This window comes from Solanum verrucosum, unplaced genomic scaffold, assembly GCF_900185275.1.
Source record: "Solanum verrucosum unplaced genomic scaffold, falcon-dt-bn FXZP01000049.1, whole genome shotgun sequence".
Classification (NCBI taxonomy): domain Eukaryota; kingdom Viridiplantae; phylum Streptophyta; class Magnoliopsida; order Solanales; family Solanaceae; genus Solanum; species Solanum verrucosum.
Window position 1 is genome coordinate 5190008 of NW_026020221.1, and position 16531 is coordinate 5206538.

A 16531-nucleotide genomic window follows, 5' to 3' on the forward strand; every position below is an offset into this window, starting at 1 on the left:
AATTTCAAAATCTTGGACCACTTTTTAGTTTCTGTTGATTAATATTGTCTCCTCCATTAGTCCATCATCTCATGACATGGAAAGTTGTGGAGGATACGAATTAGGAGAGCGAGAGCTGAAATCACTTGATGTTTTTCTTTTGGTGATGTACGAGTTGCAATGATCATATGTCTTAGATAGAAAGTTGTGGAGGACACAATTTAGGGTAGTAGTGTGTTGACTTGCTATCTGTCCATACTAGTAGTCATAGTATTGCTCATGTAGTTTCTTATCCTTTGATTTGTTGTTATCTTCTTTTTTTTCTTGTACTTTGATTATTGCCGTATTTTGCTTTGTTATGTTTTCACTTCTGTTAATTTTTTCTGGACTGCGGGGTCTATTGGAAACAATCTCTCTACCATCTGAGGTAGGGGAAAAGTCTAGGTACACTCTACTCTTTTGACACCCAGTTTGTGGGACTATACCGGATATATAGTAGTTGTATGTATACTCAATAGGTTTCCTAATGCGTATAAAAAGTTTGAGCCAAAATTATTGAAGTCGATTGAACGCATTACATCTACACATCCAACCCTAAGGTTTAATTAGTAGGCCGAAGTCAACTCATATCTATGCTAGTGGAAGGTAATGGTACTCTATAAGATGATAGAGGGGGTATGTCAGTTGATTCGAACACCACGCTCATGTTTTTGAAAAATAGCAAATTCATTTACTGAGATAACTTCTAAGGTTCAATAATTTCAAGATTGAAACATTCAGTATGAGTAGCTTGGCTCCTGTGTACAACTTGCCTAGTGGCTTGCTGCTATCACTCTTGAATTGTCATTTCAACAATTGGAATTTTGTGCATTAAGCACCTTTACAAAAAAGAACACACAAAAGAACAATGGCAACAAGTCAATTAGTCCTATCAAGAAGATGCTAAACACAACATAGTGAAGATTGTATCCTTCTAGGAAGAAAAAGAATTTCATTCCAGCTATCGATAATTTACAGTTTACACTAACAACAATTGTACACGAATCGTACTATTCTAACCACCAAAACTTATCGTCTAGTGATACTGGTAGGAGTCTTTCGCGGACATATGCGTGGAATGTCAATCTGATTTAATGGAGTCTGGACTACTAGAGATGCTGTCATGGCTATCATCACATGCAGCCAAAGCTCTCTCTAAATTAGAAACAATATCAGTCATTGTAAGTCTATGTTTTCCTTCCAAATGCACGCAATGCATTGCAGTATATGCCACCAATTCTACTCCCTCGGCTTCCGTCAGCTCTGGCAGCCCAACTCTGGGATCTAAAATCTTGTTTAATTCTCCAGCCATAATTGCTGGTACTGCAAAGTCGACAACACTCATTGGCATGTCCCCGTTTTCACTAGTTTTGAATAAGGCTCTTTTTCCGGTCAAAAGTTCTAACAATACCACCCCAAGTCCATAGACATCACTCTTTGCTGTCAAGACATTTAGGCCATAGTACTCTGGATCGATATACCCAACTGTGCCTGCTGCCCTCATTGGCTGACTGAAACTGGCATCAGTCTCCGGCCACATTAAGGATAATCCAAAATCTGACACTCTTGCGATCCAATTTGCATCGATCAAGATGTTGGATGACTTGATGTCCCTGTGAATTATAGGTGGAACTGCATAATTGTGAAGGTATTCGATACCACGAGCAGCATCTAATGCAATCTTGATCCTCATTTTCCAAGAATTGACTACACTACTACTCTTCTCCACGTTGTTCTTATCGTGTAAATGATCATAAAGCGCCCCATTTTTCATGAACTCATAAACCAAGAGTCTTTCATCCATTTCTTCACAATAACCAACCAATCTAACCAAGTGTTTGTGGTGTAGTCGGGACAAGAACGTCAACTCTGATTCAAAAGCCCTCTCTTTCTCCAAGAACTTCTTCATCTTTGGACTCATTTCACCACGCTTAATTGCAACCTCACGGCCATCAGCTAATTTTCCCTTGTAAACAACCCCAAAGCCGCCAGCACCAATCTTATTCTTTAAAGAGAAATCGTCCGTAGCTGCAACAAGCTCCGAAAACATAAACTCCTCTGCCCTATCACCATGTATAGATGAAGTTCCACTCCTTTGACGCCTCATTAACCTCGACCCTTGGCGCCTAAGAGTAGATGATCTTGAAACTTGACCACTACTATAACATTGTTGAGCAACATTATTAGTACTAATAGTAGGTTGAACAGAATTATGAATTTTCTTCTTCCCAAAACAAACACCAGTCCATAAACAATACACAACAGTACAAATCCCTGCAATAGCCCCAACTGATCCAACAATCACAAAAGCTAACAATCCCTTTCTCAACCCCTTAGATGGCGACGATGGCACCAAAATAAACACCAGTGGTGATGGTGGTGGAGCTACTCCAACCGAAAAATCACAAGGCCTACAAATATTACCATTCCCCGAACACAACGTTTTCGATTGAGGATATACACCACAATCACATACATTCTGAACACATGGACCTGGAAGAATCATTGGTAAAGGAAGCTCAGTACCTGAAGGATACATATTACTACTCCAACCAGGTCCCCAGCAGATAACAGAAAAATTCCCACTTGTTAATCCACAAGTAAAATCTAAACCAGCAACAATTGATTCAAATGAAAGACCTTTCGTTAAATTCGTCGAAAATTCACCATTCCCACCCCAACAAACAACTGTATAATTCATTCTAAGAACCCCACAAGTATGATTAACCCCTAAAGCTAATCCATTATACTCATAAGCAAAATTAGATGGAATATCTAATTGACCATTTTCATTATGTCCTTTGCAAATTAAAAAACCTGTAGAATTCATCCCACAAGCATGTTTTCCACCGGCAAATATATTCACTACTGTAATATTAGCAAAACCAGATTGAATAGCTGAAGCAATATCGCTATTGTTTCCCCAGCATACAACTCTATTTGAACTTTTCAAAATTCCACAAGAAAATCCCGACCCAGATGAAATTGACATGAATTGTGACGACCCATTTGGTTGTTTCGCCAAATTCGAGTCATCTCTCCAACATTTAACATTTTGGGTACCGTTTGTTAAGCCGCAAATTTGAGTATCTCCCATTGTAACAGTTGTTAACAAAGTTGAGTAACTGAAGAAAAGTCTTTTGGGTTGAAAACTTGAGTTCCAGAAGAGAAGGGAAAACCCACCGGTTTCTACGCCGGTGAAGCCGTTAACTCCGCCGGCGATGGAGTTAAAGGAGACGTTAGGAGGTATGGGGATGGGTGCTGTCTGATTTTCTGACCAGCATTGGATTCTTTGGATTGGTTGAGAAGCTACTATGCCGCAGATAGTGATGTTGGCGCCGTAAGCGACGGCCAAAGTGATGGCGGAACTACCGAGGGCATGAGAAAATGGTAGTAAAACAGAAATTATCAGTGAGATAACGGCGGTGATGATAACGGCGCCGGCGCCGGCGCCGGAGATGGGTAACGTCATCAGAAATTTTCTCTCATTTGTACCGAAAAAAAAGAAGCAATTGTGGATTGTACTGTATATGTGTGAACAGTAGCTAAGCTTACAAGAATTTTAATTTATAGAATTCAAATTCAAAATATAAAGAAATGGTTGGAAGGACTTTTTTTTTTTTTTTTTTAAGACACTATTTGGTAAGAAGGAAAATGTTTTCTTCGAAAAATGATTATCTAGAAAATGTTCTCTCTGGAAAAAAAATAAGTGAATTTATTACTTATTTTTTAATGTTTGTAGATAAGTAAAAATATATTATTCCAAAAATATTTATATGTTATATAGCAAAATATTCTGAAGACAGGAATCAGGATGAGTCGAGTAGGTGTTCAAAGGTGGCGGGTGAGATGTTCAAGGGGTGGAGGTTGGGGGCTAAGGTGGGTGGAGATAAACAATGAACTTGGAATGTCACTTATGCACATTATTTTTCCTAATGTAAGGAATAGATCTTCACGTACTTGATCATTTTCCTTTTTATAGGCATATTAAGAAATTATAAATAAGAAGATAATTTTACTAACTCATCGTTTAAAAAAACTTGTTGAAAATTTAACAAATAAATATCTTTTCACTTATGCACATTATTTTTCCTAATGTAAGGAATAGATCTTCACGTACTTGATCATTTTCCTTTTTATAGGCATATTAAGAAATTATAAATAAGAAGATAATTTTACTAACTCATCGTTTAAAAAAACTTGTTGAAAATTTAACAAATAAATATCTTTCAAAAAGAATTGATTACAAGAGTAACGATAGGAAAAATTTAATTAATACCTTCTTGATTTAGTAAGGTGGACAATTAATATGAGACTATTATTTTTGTAAGATGATCAACTAATATGGAAGGAAGGAAGTAAAAGTTTAAGCTTAAAAGTTTTATCCATACGTAATGTAACTTTTAGAAAACCCTTGACAATCTAGTTTTCTAGGCATGTAGCTTTTATAACCCTCTTTCCCTTTGATCCTTTATACATTCATTATCCTATTCCAATTCGATTAAGATAATTTTCTCACTTTTAAAAAACTAGTTTTGTACTAGATTTTTTTTCAAACATATGAAATTGAAAAATATTTTTAAAAAAGATTTTTCCCTCTCTGCTAAACGGCAAATGCACAATTAATTATTCACTCCATTTCAGTTTATTTTTCTTACTTTTCTTTTTAATACGTTTAGTAAAAAAAAAAATCATTTTGTTTATTTAATTTCGATTTTTATATTATTTAAAATTTACATAAAAAGTTTTCTTAAAATATTATTTTCTAAAATTGTACTATCAAGTAGGAATCAGCCAAACCAATTAAAATGAATTATCACAAATTAATTTGAGACAGGGACGGCTACGCCATTATGTTTGAATCGTTCTTTTTTGCAGAGTTCATATATGGTACATATCATAAATGCAACGTTGCCATATGTCTCTCTCTTTCTCTTTTTCTTTTTCTTTTTAGGTAATTTTATACCTTTTTTCGTTTTAAATAATATGTCGTGATATTCACGTTCTTTAGAAAATGATAGTTCTTTCGTTCTATTATATGTGACGTTATTTAACTTGATATGATATTTAAGAAAAAATGAAGTTCAAACTTATGGTTTAGAACAGTTCTTTGATATTTATGTAGTTATAAATCATTTCATTAAGAATAACATAGAATTTTTAAAGTGAAAATTATTTCTTATTATAATAACAAGATTATTTTTTTTTTGGAATGTAGGATGGAAGGAATATTACTTTTTTTTAATTAAATTTATGCATTTATTTTTCTTTTTAGTTTATTTTAAAAAATAAATAAATTTTGTAACTCTTTAATTTAAATTTTTTATAAGATATATTCAAGAACATAAGATTAAAGCATATTTTGGTACACTTTAGTATTTTACATATATTTAATTTTAAAATCACAAATTCAAAAGTATTTTCTTTTATGTTTTTAAACTTCGTATGAAGTTAAAACTATACAAACAAATTGAGACGAAAATAGAAATTAGGTAGGAGTTTTAACTATTTTACTCTTTATTGATATCTGAACAATCATAGCATCACTTCATATTTGAGGTGTTTATAGTCTTCAACAACAATAATTATAAGCATGAAATGAGAAGAAGAAAACTAATTACTTTTTTCTTGAACTTTAAAGAAAACAAATCATTTGAAATAACTATTTTTAAAAAGCACGACAAATAAATTTAGACGAAAAGAATACATCTCAAAATACTTAAACTTTTTTTTATCAAAAATATGTAGCTTAGACTACTTGTCACTTTAGAAGTTTAAAATAAAATCAATTACTAGGAATCATTTGATAGCTAATTAAAATTACATATGTATTAATAATACAGGTATTAGTTATACGATATATATATATATATATATTTCGAAGAAGCCATAGTTGACGAAAGGATAAGATGGTGTGTGAACGTTGACATATTTTATATCTATAATAAAGTGTGAATTGAAATGGGAAAGTACTTAAGAAGATATTGTGGATCCAAGAGTAAATATATACCACATAGAGCAGTATGGTTGTTATATAGGGCCACCGGCCACATTATCACACAACATTTCTTTAATTAGGAAAGGCGCAGGCAAGTATCTGATAGAATAGTCGATGTGCATATAAAATTGACTTAGGTACTACCATAATGACAAAAAAAAACTTATTTAATCCCTTATAATCATTAAAAGTTCAAATTTTAATAATTTTAGTAATTATTTAGTTAGTTTTATCCTATGTTATGCATCATGAACTTGTGGTCAACTGGCCTGTTTAAGAAAATAATCATAGTAATTGGACTATAGCTTATGCATACCTCGATTAATTTTACGAGGTATGTGTTATCTCCCACTAGCACAGATATTGAATAACTCTATCCGCTGAAGTTTCAATAGATGGAAGAAATCGTCTAATGATAACATTTGCCTCCACTATGATTTACTTTGTCCTCAACTAGCTTTCATATGGAACCTCAAGTCTCAAACACGATCAATGGCGTTGAAGGTCCATTCCTCTGCCAGAGAATATCCATGATATGCTTTTCCTTGACCCGAGGGTCTATCAGAAACAACCTCTCTGTCTTCCAAGGTAGGGGTAAGTATAAGATCTACATACACTTCACCCTCTACAAACCTCACTTATGGAATTACATTGTGTTTGTTGTTGTTCTTATTGCCTCCGGGGATTTTAGAAGTTGAAAAAAATACAAAAAATACTTACCAAGACAAGGAATAATAATATTGTAGCCACTAAAAATATTAAGAACTGAGAAGGTTAAAACAAATTAACACTTAGCAAATGCTAAAGAGAGCTACTAATCATCAAATCTATACATAAATTTTGGTCAGGGAAGGTAGGTATAAATATTGGAAATCACTGTTTATAATAATTGCACATACATGAATTTCTTCTCACAATTGAAAGCTATAAACAAAGTTACAAAAGAATCTAATAGATAAGAAATTTGGGTCTTCATAGATGGCGTCTACTCCTGAACAAATAATCTATACAAAAATTTGTTCTTCCAGCGAAGAGGTACTAACCTTGTACAACAAATTTAGAGTATAGGTGTGTTGCGCCTCCTGGAATAGCAAAAAAATTTACTTGCCAAAGATCATCGTACATTTGCGAATTCACAAGTAGGGATTCCATGGTTTTGAAACCATTCGGGCATTTGAAACCTTTCGCGAAGCACAGGCCTTACATCCTTCTGCTCAGATAGATGCTTGAGAAGTGGAAGGATTTCTTCCAAAAGCTAATGTAGAAGATGAAAACGAAGTTAAACTCACACAGTCACGGGGATCAAAGTAGACTAAAATTTGAGGAATAGACCTCATTATTATTTTCTGATCATTCCTTGTACCTTGTTGTCATGGGGCTGTCCAGGAGAAAATGAAATGCACGGGATTCCATTTAAAGGCTGTAACAAGAAACTGAATGGGTTGTTATCAACAATGACAACCCGGCATAAATCCTCTGATATGCATGACAGATCCTTCACGTGCTCCCGGAATTCCCTGTGATGCGCATTTTGTGTCAAATTTACCATATTTATATTATATATTATACAGAAACAACAGTGACTTTGAACTATTTGAATTGTTATAGGTGGCATCAGCGAAAACCAGAGTTCACAAGGAGAAACAATCCAAGGGAAATCAACTGATAGTAATAGGGGTGTTCATAATTCGGTAAAAACCAGACTACCAAAATGAACCAAGCAAACAAAACACGAAAGAGGAAAACCATACCATACCGAATTTAATTAGGTTTGGTTCTGATATCCTATTTCAAGAAACCAAAAATACCGAATTAATATTTTCCAAATCCGTACTATCATCTGTAGTTTAAATTTCACACAGAATAAACCATATAAAAAAAACAAGAAACACATAACACGATGGTCAGAAACCGTCATCATTAATGGAATACCCATGTAAAATAAAATTAAAAACTATTAAGCAACGAATTTAGAAAATGTCATATATTTATCAAACCTCAACATCCACATGTATTCGACGTGGCTGTCACGTCATCCAAACTGTCCATTTTAAGGTGATGTCAACATGGTGTGCCATATCATCATATCCATTGGCTTATCTACGTCCATGTTGCTCCCACCTCAACATGTCGTAGTGCTGTTTTCTTTCCACATGGCTTTTTTGAAAGGATTGCCCACACAAAATTCTACAATAATCTGACTTCATTTATCCATGAGTGTTTATTATTGACTATAGGTGGCAATATTCAAGTCAATACCACCCTAGTATTCATCATGGTGTTCAAATGATAATGAACTTATTCATACCATCATGTAGTGTAAAGTGTAAACTCAAACAGAACAAACAAAAAAGAGAACATTTGAACTGATGTCAGTATGACAACATTCAACAACATTTCCACCTCATCTTTAACAACATACTCAATGAAATCCCACAAGTGGGATCTAGGGAAGGTAGAGTATATGCAGAAAGAAGTACATTCAAGTACACCCTCAGCTCAAGCACAGCACATCCAAGCACAAAGAAGAAAGAATCAAAAGTCACCCTTGGCACAAATTATTAACTCGTGGATAGCAATTTAACCTGAGTTTTCCCTCATTCGAGATATATATTCCTGTCCTCAGCCTGTGTATTCATAACAAGGCCACTGACACCTTCCTGGTTACCCCTCAAGCAGCTATTGTCAATTGACATCACCTGAATCCAAGCCTTACGCTTGTCACTTGGATACGGTTGATGAAAAAACCATTATCAACAGAAATTGACAAGTTCTTTTCTTCGCTAATCTCGTCGGATAGTCAATATGATTTATAATTTTGCTTCTTGTTTCAAGCTCTAACGCACGATCTAGAGTGAAAAGAATGAACTAGACAATCCCATAATCCATGTAGAATTCTCGATATAGTGTGGTGCACAACACACCGATAAGTACAACATTTACTTATTGAGCATCAAACATTTCCATGAATCCAATTTTCCTTCAAATAGCATCATATTTTTACTCCTTTTATCCATTCACTTTCAGATTATTTCTTTACTCTATGACGCTTAAAAAGAACAGATTTGCCTCACATTTAACATGTCAAATGATGCCAGGTAGGAAAGACAAAAAATAGTAAAAGACAGAAAAACAAGTATCTATACTTACGTGCTAATAGTTGAAGGACGATAAAGTCTATGGCTAAACAGATTCTCAAGGTCAATTTTGTCAACAACGGGTCTTGCATATCCTGTATGCACATAACAACCATAAGATCAATATTTTTGGATGAAGTTGCAATGGAAAAGGAAGAGAACTAAATCAAGTAGAAAGTAATGAGTTAACCTTCAAGTCCAGCAGTAAACAAGACCAGATTAGCAAACTCGCTAAGTTGTTTTAGAAACTCATGTAATCCAGGACGTTCAAAAACTGTGACATAGTTGATTTTAGGTTTGCCATCATATTCCTAAAACCTCCAAGAAGAGAATCAGCATGGATGTCAAAGAAACTTGCTAGAATATTCTGTCATATAGTAAAGTTTACCTTTTCTGAAGATACGCACTCAAGCTCAAACCACTTCAACCCAGCCTCTGTTGCCTGGGTGCAAATGATGGTAGGCAAACTTGATGTCTCATATGCACAAATCAAAGTTTCATCCAAGTCAAGAACTACCTGCATCCAGCATCTAAGAACTTGAGAAAAACATAAACAGAAGGCAGTCATTTTAACAAAATATCTATTAAAGATTGATAAACACCATTGACAGTCAGCAGTATCCGTGTTCCAAGAAGCATCGGTTATCCAGTTCTACAAACATTTAATAAGCTGGTTATCCGAAACCCAGCTAGGTTGTGGGTACAATTAGTTAAAGTGATTTTAGACCTTCTGTTGTCACTAAAATCCACCATCTCTTCTTGATAAATTCAGTTAGATGTCAATACTCTTAAAAGATTCTGCCAGAAACTTCTTTGAACTACAACTTTTATTCATCAAGTGAAGCTATGAAGGTATATTCTTCGAAACCAAGACGTAGTCAGTCATGTGCATAGATAAAAATGATGAAGCAAATTGAACTTATGGAACGACAGTCAAAACATTTTTATGGTCTGGCCAGCCATGTAATTGACAGCCGATGACACAATGTTTATTTATGGAACACTTCAAAATTCCAATACCTAAAATACACTCAAGATTGTTGATATTAGGCTGCTCTAGTATAAAAGAATACTACCTATTACTAATATAGGGCATATTACATAAATAGCAGCCTTCAAACTTGCAACAACAGCACTTCACTGGCTCAAGCCTGCATCACAGCCTAACAAAAAGCTCATTGGACTTGCAGGACTATAAACTAGCCAGCTAATTTGACAATCTATTTGCTTAAGGGACCTTATCCACTACACCACCTTCCCAACAAATAAGGAAAGAACTCAGAAGAAACCCAAAAGAATACCGTAACAATGCAAAACATAGAAATCACCTTACTAACTAAAAACGCATGTTGTAATCACAACATTCTCTATCCTTTGACATATTTTATGGAAAATTAATGATTCCCCAAGGAACTCATGTCCTATTATAGTTGCCCTGCTATAAAACTTCCTCCTTTTACCAATTTAAATTTCCATAATACCATTCATCTCTTCGGATTAGAAGCTAACTTTGCATGTTATATGCTTATACTAAATTTTCAAGTTGACTTGTGAACATCCTGGACCAATCTGCACATGGTTTTCACACTACTTAAATAGCTTACAATAGCAGCCAAGGGTGTGCTCTAGTGGCCAATGAAGTGGGTGAAAACCATGAGAGACCTGGTTTCAAATTCCAACACTGACAAAAAAAATAAAAAATAGGTGATTTCTTCCTATTTGTCCAAGTTTTGGTATCTGTGTTGATCACTGTTGTTTAGCTTGTATCGCACATTATGCCTCATCAAAAAGCATATATATCAGATGCTACAGCAGACATTACATTCCTTCAGGACATAAAAGCTAACATGATCTAATACATCATTTGTAGGATTAACCAGACATTACAACACCAATGCATTGTGCTAAGAGAAATCAATTATTACCCATGAATTTCTATTCACTTATGAATCAATATGCACCTTGGCCAATCCAAAATTTCTTCCTACTATTTTTTTTTTTTGATAAGGTTAAGGTTGTATTCATCAGCATTAAGGACATGCTGGAGACCAAAAATTTCTTCCTACTATTCCAAGCAACAAATTAACTTCATCCACTATACTTATCATATTATACAATTCATTGTTACTTTTACATGTACTTGAGTTTATTATGGCATGAATCAAAGAATGGGGAAGAAAAAGAATGTATTTATTGACCATCTCCCTGCTACAGCAAGTAACAAACAAGACGGTCATGCACAAGCATACATTAGTTAGGTCAGCAGTTAATGAACTGAAGCGTCGAGACTCGAAAGGCCGAAGAATAGAAATCAAACATTGACCTACACAATGCTTCCTAAAGTTTTGGGTGTCTACTTTGCATTTAGTCTTTCTCCAATATTAGATATCAACACTTCAGAAACTTTCTTCGGAAGTGATCTTGTAATCATCCAACATCTAATTAGCATTCCTCTTAAAACTTATACTGCACAACTTATAACTATTCAACCAAAAAAGTTGTAGTTTACCAGCATATCCAAAATTTGTAAGCATTAAATTCAGTCTGTATTCCTAAGAAAAATCCAATCCTCAACCCAGAAAAAGAAACTAAATATGCAAATAATCTAGTTTTAGTGTTTTACAACAGGTCCTAATTTACCATTTAGCATGAATTTAACCACTTCCACTGCTGACTAGCAGTCTGGCACAAATCATGACCATTAAATACAACAACATACCCAGTATAGTCCCACAAAGTGAGATTTGGGGAGGGTAGAGTATACACAAACCTTACCCCTACCTCAGAAGTAGAGAGGTTGTTTCTGATAGACCCTCGGCTCAAGGAAAAACAGTTCAAAGCCTTCTAGAAAAAGAAGATACTGAAGTACAAAAAAGAGAAGATAATAACAAAAACATCCGATAACCATGACCATTGAAACACACACAGGTAATTGCCAAGTGCAAACCTACTAGATTCCAAATAAGTATTCAACTTTTAGCAACGATAATCTGATCAATTCAAGAGCGACCAATACAAGAGTGATATATGATTCATTCTCACAAATAATCTGAATTAGTCATGTTCATCTAAATGATAAGTAGTTCAATGATAATGTAAGTATATAGGTTGTTTGGTTGATGAACAAGTTAAGCAAAAGCTATACAAGCATTAGCTAAGCAGAGATTTACATCGGATTTAAACACTATATAATACTACAAATAATGAAGAGTTTTGTTGCATTAATAGTACAAAGTTATATGCTGGGACTATTTTTCCTTATATAGCAAAACATATAGTCATACGATCCAATAAAACGAAAACACAATACCTAAATCCAATTTCTACAGCTAATTACGAGAAATTACCGTGAGCTTTTGTAGACGTTCCTCCTCAACACTGATCGGGACACTTCCGGTTGTGATTTGCAGAGTCGAGAGAGCAACGGATGACGTCGGCGGCGCCTCCTCCTCCTCCGGTGGCTCAACGTCAGGCAGCGGCTTGAACTGCGGAGAGGAAGAGAGAAGAGAGCTATTGCGAACGCCAAAGTAGGAGAGAACCTGAGTTACACAAGGCGTTCCTTTGAGGATCTGAACAAAGATCTGAAAGAAAAAAGCTAGCCAGTTCAGTAGCGATTTCCAAATTTGTAGAGTTCTCGTCGGCGCGTAGACTTGTGCTGCTTGAACAAGCTCCGGCATGATTTCGGCCGGAAAAACAAAACCGGTGAATTTGTATAAATTCCGATGAATCCACCACGGTGGAAGTCAAAAATAGCAGATCAATGGAGAATTCAAAAGTTCATTTTGTTTTTCTCTTCTACTGATTAGTAGATGCTGAGTGTATTATTATTAGGATTAATATTATTGTGAAATAATTATTTGACCACAAAATCTCTATCACTACTTTTCCTTCTTTTTTTAAAAAAAAAAATTATAAATAAAAAAAGATAACTTATAAATTTATCACTTAAGAATTTTTCCATGTAAATTTACAAATTTATTTACACATTCAAAAAAAATTAATTATAAAGATAAAATAGAAAAAAATATTAACTATATTTAAGTTTTGTAAATTAATTAATAATTCAAGATAACTATTTATAATAAGACGGACAATTAATGATGGGAGTGTAATATATTATGAGGTTGAGAAAGAGAACATTTGACACACGAGTGGACAATTTATTTTTTTAGAATTTATTTAGTTTCCGCTCAATATGTGAAATCAGTATTGAAATTAAATTCGAATTCATATACCATAATTAATTTTATTTGGATGTTTTAAAATAATTTTTTTATTCTTAATTACTCAATTTCAAAATTTCTAATTAAAAACAAAGATATCTCAATCATTCTAATACAAATTATGATGAATTTCTTTTTTTTGTCCAAAAATAAAACTTTAAAGTTTTTGTTGGAAAATAAAAAATAGAATAAAAAGAGTTTTGTCGGAATTGGGAAAGAAGCAGAGGCCTTTTATTTTATTTTAAATTGGGATTCTAAAACCAAAGTTTTATTTAAGTAGGAATAAAGTTATGTTTTTTTAAGTTCTCGATTTCTTTTCCAATTTATATTTGACTACTTTTATTATTACCTTTTTAGTCAATTAAATGTTTGAAAATTTTAAATTATTTGTGTTGATTGATAAACCATAATAACTGCCTCAAATTTATTGAATGCAACATATCAATAGGAACAATTATGATAAACACTTTGTCCACATGGTCGGACAAAATTTAGAAGTAGTTCAACTACTCACTTTATTTATTCCTTTTTATATAAAAGACGATAATATTATAGTTAAAAATCACTACATGAAAGTAGAATTGTTCATGGTTATGATTAAAAAAAAAAATCGAGCCGCAATTTAAACTAAATCGATTAAAAAATTAATATTTTGGTGTGGTTTGATTTTAAATGTTGAAATCAATACTATTTGGTTTGATTTTAAGTTTACTAAAAAAAATAAACCCGCAAACATAACCAAATCGAACTGATAAATTATATATAATTTTTTTATAATACTTATATATTATTCATAAATAAAATATAAATATTTTGTTAAATTTTAATCAACTTAAGTTTTAACTTTACTTTTTTTCTCTAGCTCAACACTTAAAATTTAGCTCAACTACTAAAACCCTAAGGAGTTGTTTGGTTGGAATACAAGTTATGTTGAGATTAGTTATCTTAAGATTGTTTCTTATTGACTGTTTGGTTCGTTGTATTAAAATATTAAATAAAAACAAATTAATCAAAATTTGAAGTAAAAAATTGTATCAAAATAACCAAAAATATTGGATCAAAACTCCAAAAAATGCATCAAGAAGAAAGCAGCAAAAAAGTGACTAAAATACACCAAAACAGCTACAAAAACTTCACTAAAACGGCTATTAAAACTGGAAAAAAAATAGCAAAAACCCCAAAAATTTGACCAAAATTGCACTAAAACACATGTCAAAACTAGAGCAAGCAGCTATACTATACAAAAGTGATAATAAAAAGGATTTGAAAAATATATTTTTTCATTTCAATTGTTTTATCCCAGGATAAGTTGTCCTGGTATTGTTATTCCACCAAGAAGGAAGGATAACTTATCCCAGTACTTTTTGCTAATCATGTGATAAGTTATCTCATACTTTGTAACCAAACAAGAAATAAAAATGAAATTAACAAATTATCCCACGACTATTTTCTTTTATCCATCACACCATACGATTCCTAAGTCTAAGTCCATCAAAATCCATTACTTTAATATTTACCTACCTTACCTCACATCACATAGTCGCAATTTCTCTTAATTGAATCACTTTGTTCGTGTATTAATAACTCTAATATTGCTTAATTGAATATGCGATAATTTTCTATTTCTCTTAATTGAATCACTTTGTTTGTGTATTAATAACTCTAATATTGCTTAATTGAATCTGCGATAATTTTCATGTTGATTGTTCATGTACTAAGTGTCTGCCGTCTATCGAGAATTCGAGATGAGTATGACATCAACAAATTTATTACAACAATTATTTTTTTGATTTGATTTGATTTTATAAATTTAAAAACCGACTAAATTGATTTGGTTTTGATTTTAATCAATTACCGATCCAAATCGAATCAAGAACACCCCTACCTGCGAGGTTCCTCCCTATGATGTTTTCGGTGAGGGTTAGTAATCTTTATGTATCAGATTCAGTAATTTTGCTCAAATAATATAATTTATATTAATAATTTATATATATATATTAAATCTAAAAATTAATTATTGTCACTTAAAATTATTCTTATAAAATTAATAATTCATAAATTTAATTTTATTTTAATTTCATCTCTAATGCTAGTTGAGTTGCCCATATGACCCAACATATTACTAGTAGTCCGACCATATGGACCCGCCTCTAAGGTGCTTTTACAGCACATCCCGCGCTATATATATCTTTGCAAGGGTCATTTCCACTTTTGCCCCTATTTGTATTGATATTTAATTATCTAGCTAGGATTTAAGTTTAGGAAAATTGTACGTTATAACAAATTATTAATTCAAAATAACTGTTATAGCTACAGTTTCATTTAAATCCAATTCGTAGCAAACACATTGTCATTCTCGCCTCTCTCCCTTGAATCTCACTGGCCTTTCTCCCTGAATCTCGCTCACCTTTCTCCTCTGAATCTCGCTCGTCACTCTCAATTCTGTCACTTGCCTCTCTCACTTTTAATACAAACAAAAATGTATACATTGTGTTTGTGTTGTATAAAGCAAGAGAGACTATATATACAAATACAAATACATATCTCTCCGTCCTATACACTTATAATTATACTAATGGAGTACAAATTTTCCACTATTCAGTTCTCTTTTCTCTTTTCCTCTCTCTCTCTTGCTTTATATAAACACAAATTATACAAATACAATGTACAATTTGTGTTTGTATAAAGTGAGAGAGAGATTTGATACACAAATACAAATGTTATAATTCAATTCAATTGTATACAAATTCAAATTTTATGCAGATATACAACACAATCATTGATACATATACATAGTAGTTACCTATATACTACTATATAACCGATATACATATACAATTCACTTTCCTCCACTCTCTTCCTTCTCTCGCTCGCCTCTCTCTCCTCTCTCCTAACCTCGCTCGTCACTCTAGCCCAACACAAAGAACATATACATATACAAACACAATTTTCATAGACACCAACGCCCGATTTATATAATTCGACGCGATTTATACAAATCAGATGTTGTATAGCAGACTATGTTTGCTATGGAGCGCAAATAGCAAAACTGTAGCTATAGAGTGCAAAATAATTTTTATGTTTGTTATTCCTAAATTTTACTCTCAAGTTAGTTTTGAGGATTAAAAATTAAAGACCAATACTAAGTAATCCAA

At 33.0% G+C, this 16531-nt stretch overlaps 2 protein-coding genes across 2 annotated transcripts; both read right to left on the bottom strand.

Moving 5' to 3' along the window:
- Window positions 1-950: 950 nt before the first annotated feature.
- Window positions 951-3490, bottom strand: LOC125831333 (putative serine/threonine-protein kinase-like protein CCR3). The gene has a single exon (XM_049510534.1). It carries the CDS (start codon window positions 3488-3490, stop codon window positions 1100-1102), a length of 2391 nt encoding a protein of 796 aa, XP_049366491.1. The 3' UTR covers window positions 951-1099.
- A 3390-nt stretch (window positions 3491-6880) lies between these two features.
- Window positions 6881-12954, bottom strand: LOC125831371 (uncharacterized). Its single transcript, XM_049510566.1, has 6 exons — window positions 12501-12954; window positions 9542-9670; window positions 9344-9464; window positions 9167-9248; window positions 7380-7533; window positions 6881-7271 (listed from the first exon to the last, which is right to left on the bottom strand). Exons 1-6 carry the CDS (start codon window positions 12828-12830, stop codon window positions 7131-7133), a joined length of 957 nt encoding a protein of 318 aa, XP_049366523.1. The 5' UTR covers window positions 12831-12954; the 3' UTR covers window positions 6881-7130.
- Window positions 12955-16531: the final 3577 nt, after the last annotated feature.

Excerpts from the sequence above, each read along its gene's own strand:
- LOC125831371 (XM_049510566.1), bottom strand. The coding sequence starts at position 12,830 with ATGCCGGAGCTTGTTCAAGCAGCACAAGTCTACGCGCCGACGAGAACT. Across the intron at positions 9,249-9,343 it reads GTTTACTGCTGGACTTGAAG|GATATGCAAGACCCGTTGTT; the intron begins GTTAACTCATTA and ends ATGTGCATACAG. Across the intron at positions 7,534-9,166 it reads CGTCCTTCAACTATTAGCAC|GGAATTCCGGGAGCACGTGA; the intron begins GTAAGTATAGAT and ends TGCGCATCACAG.
- LOC125831333 (XM_049510534.1), bottom strand. The coding sequence starts at position 3,490 with ATGACGTTACCCATCTCCGGCGCCGGCGCCGGCGCCGTTATCATCACC.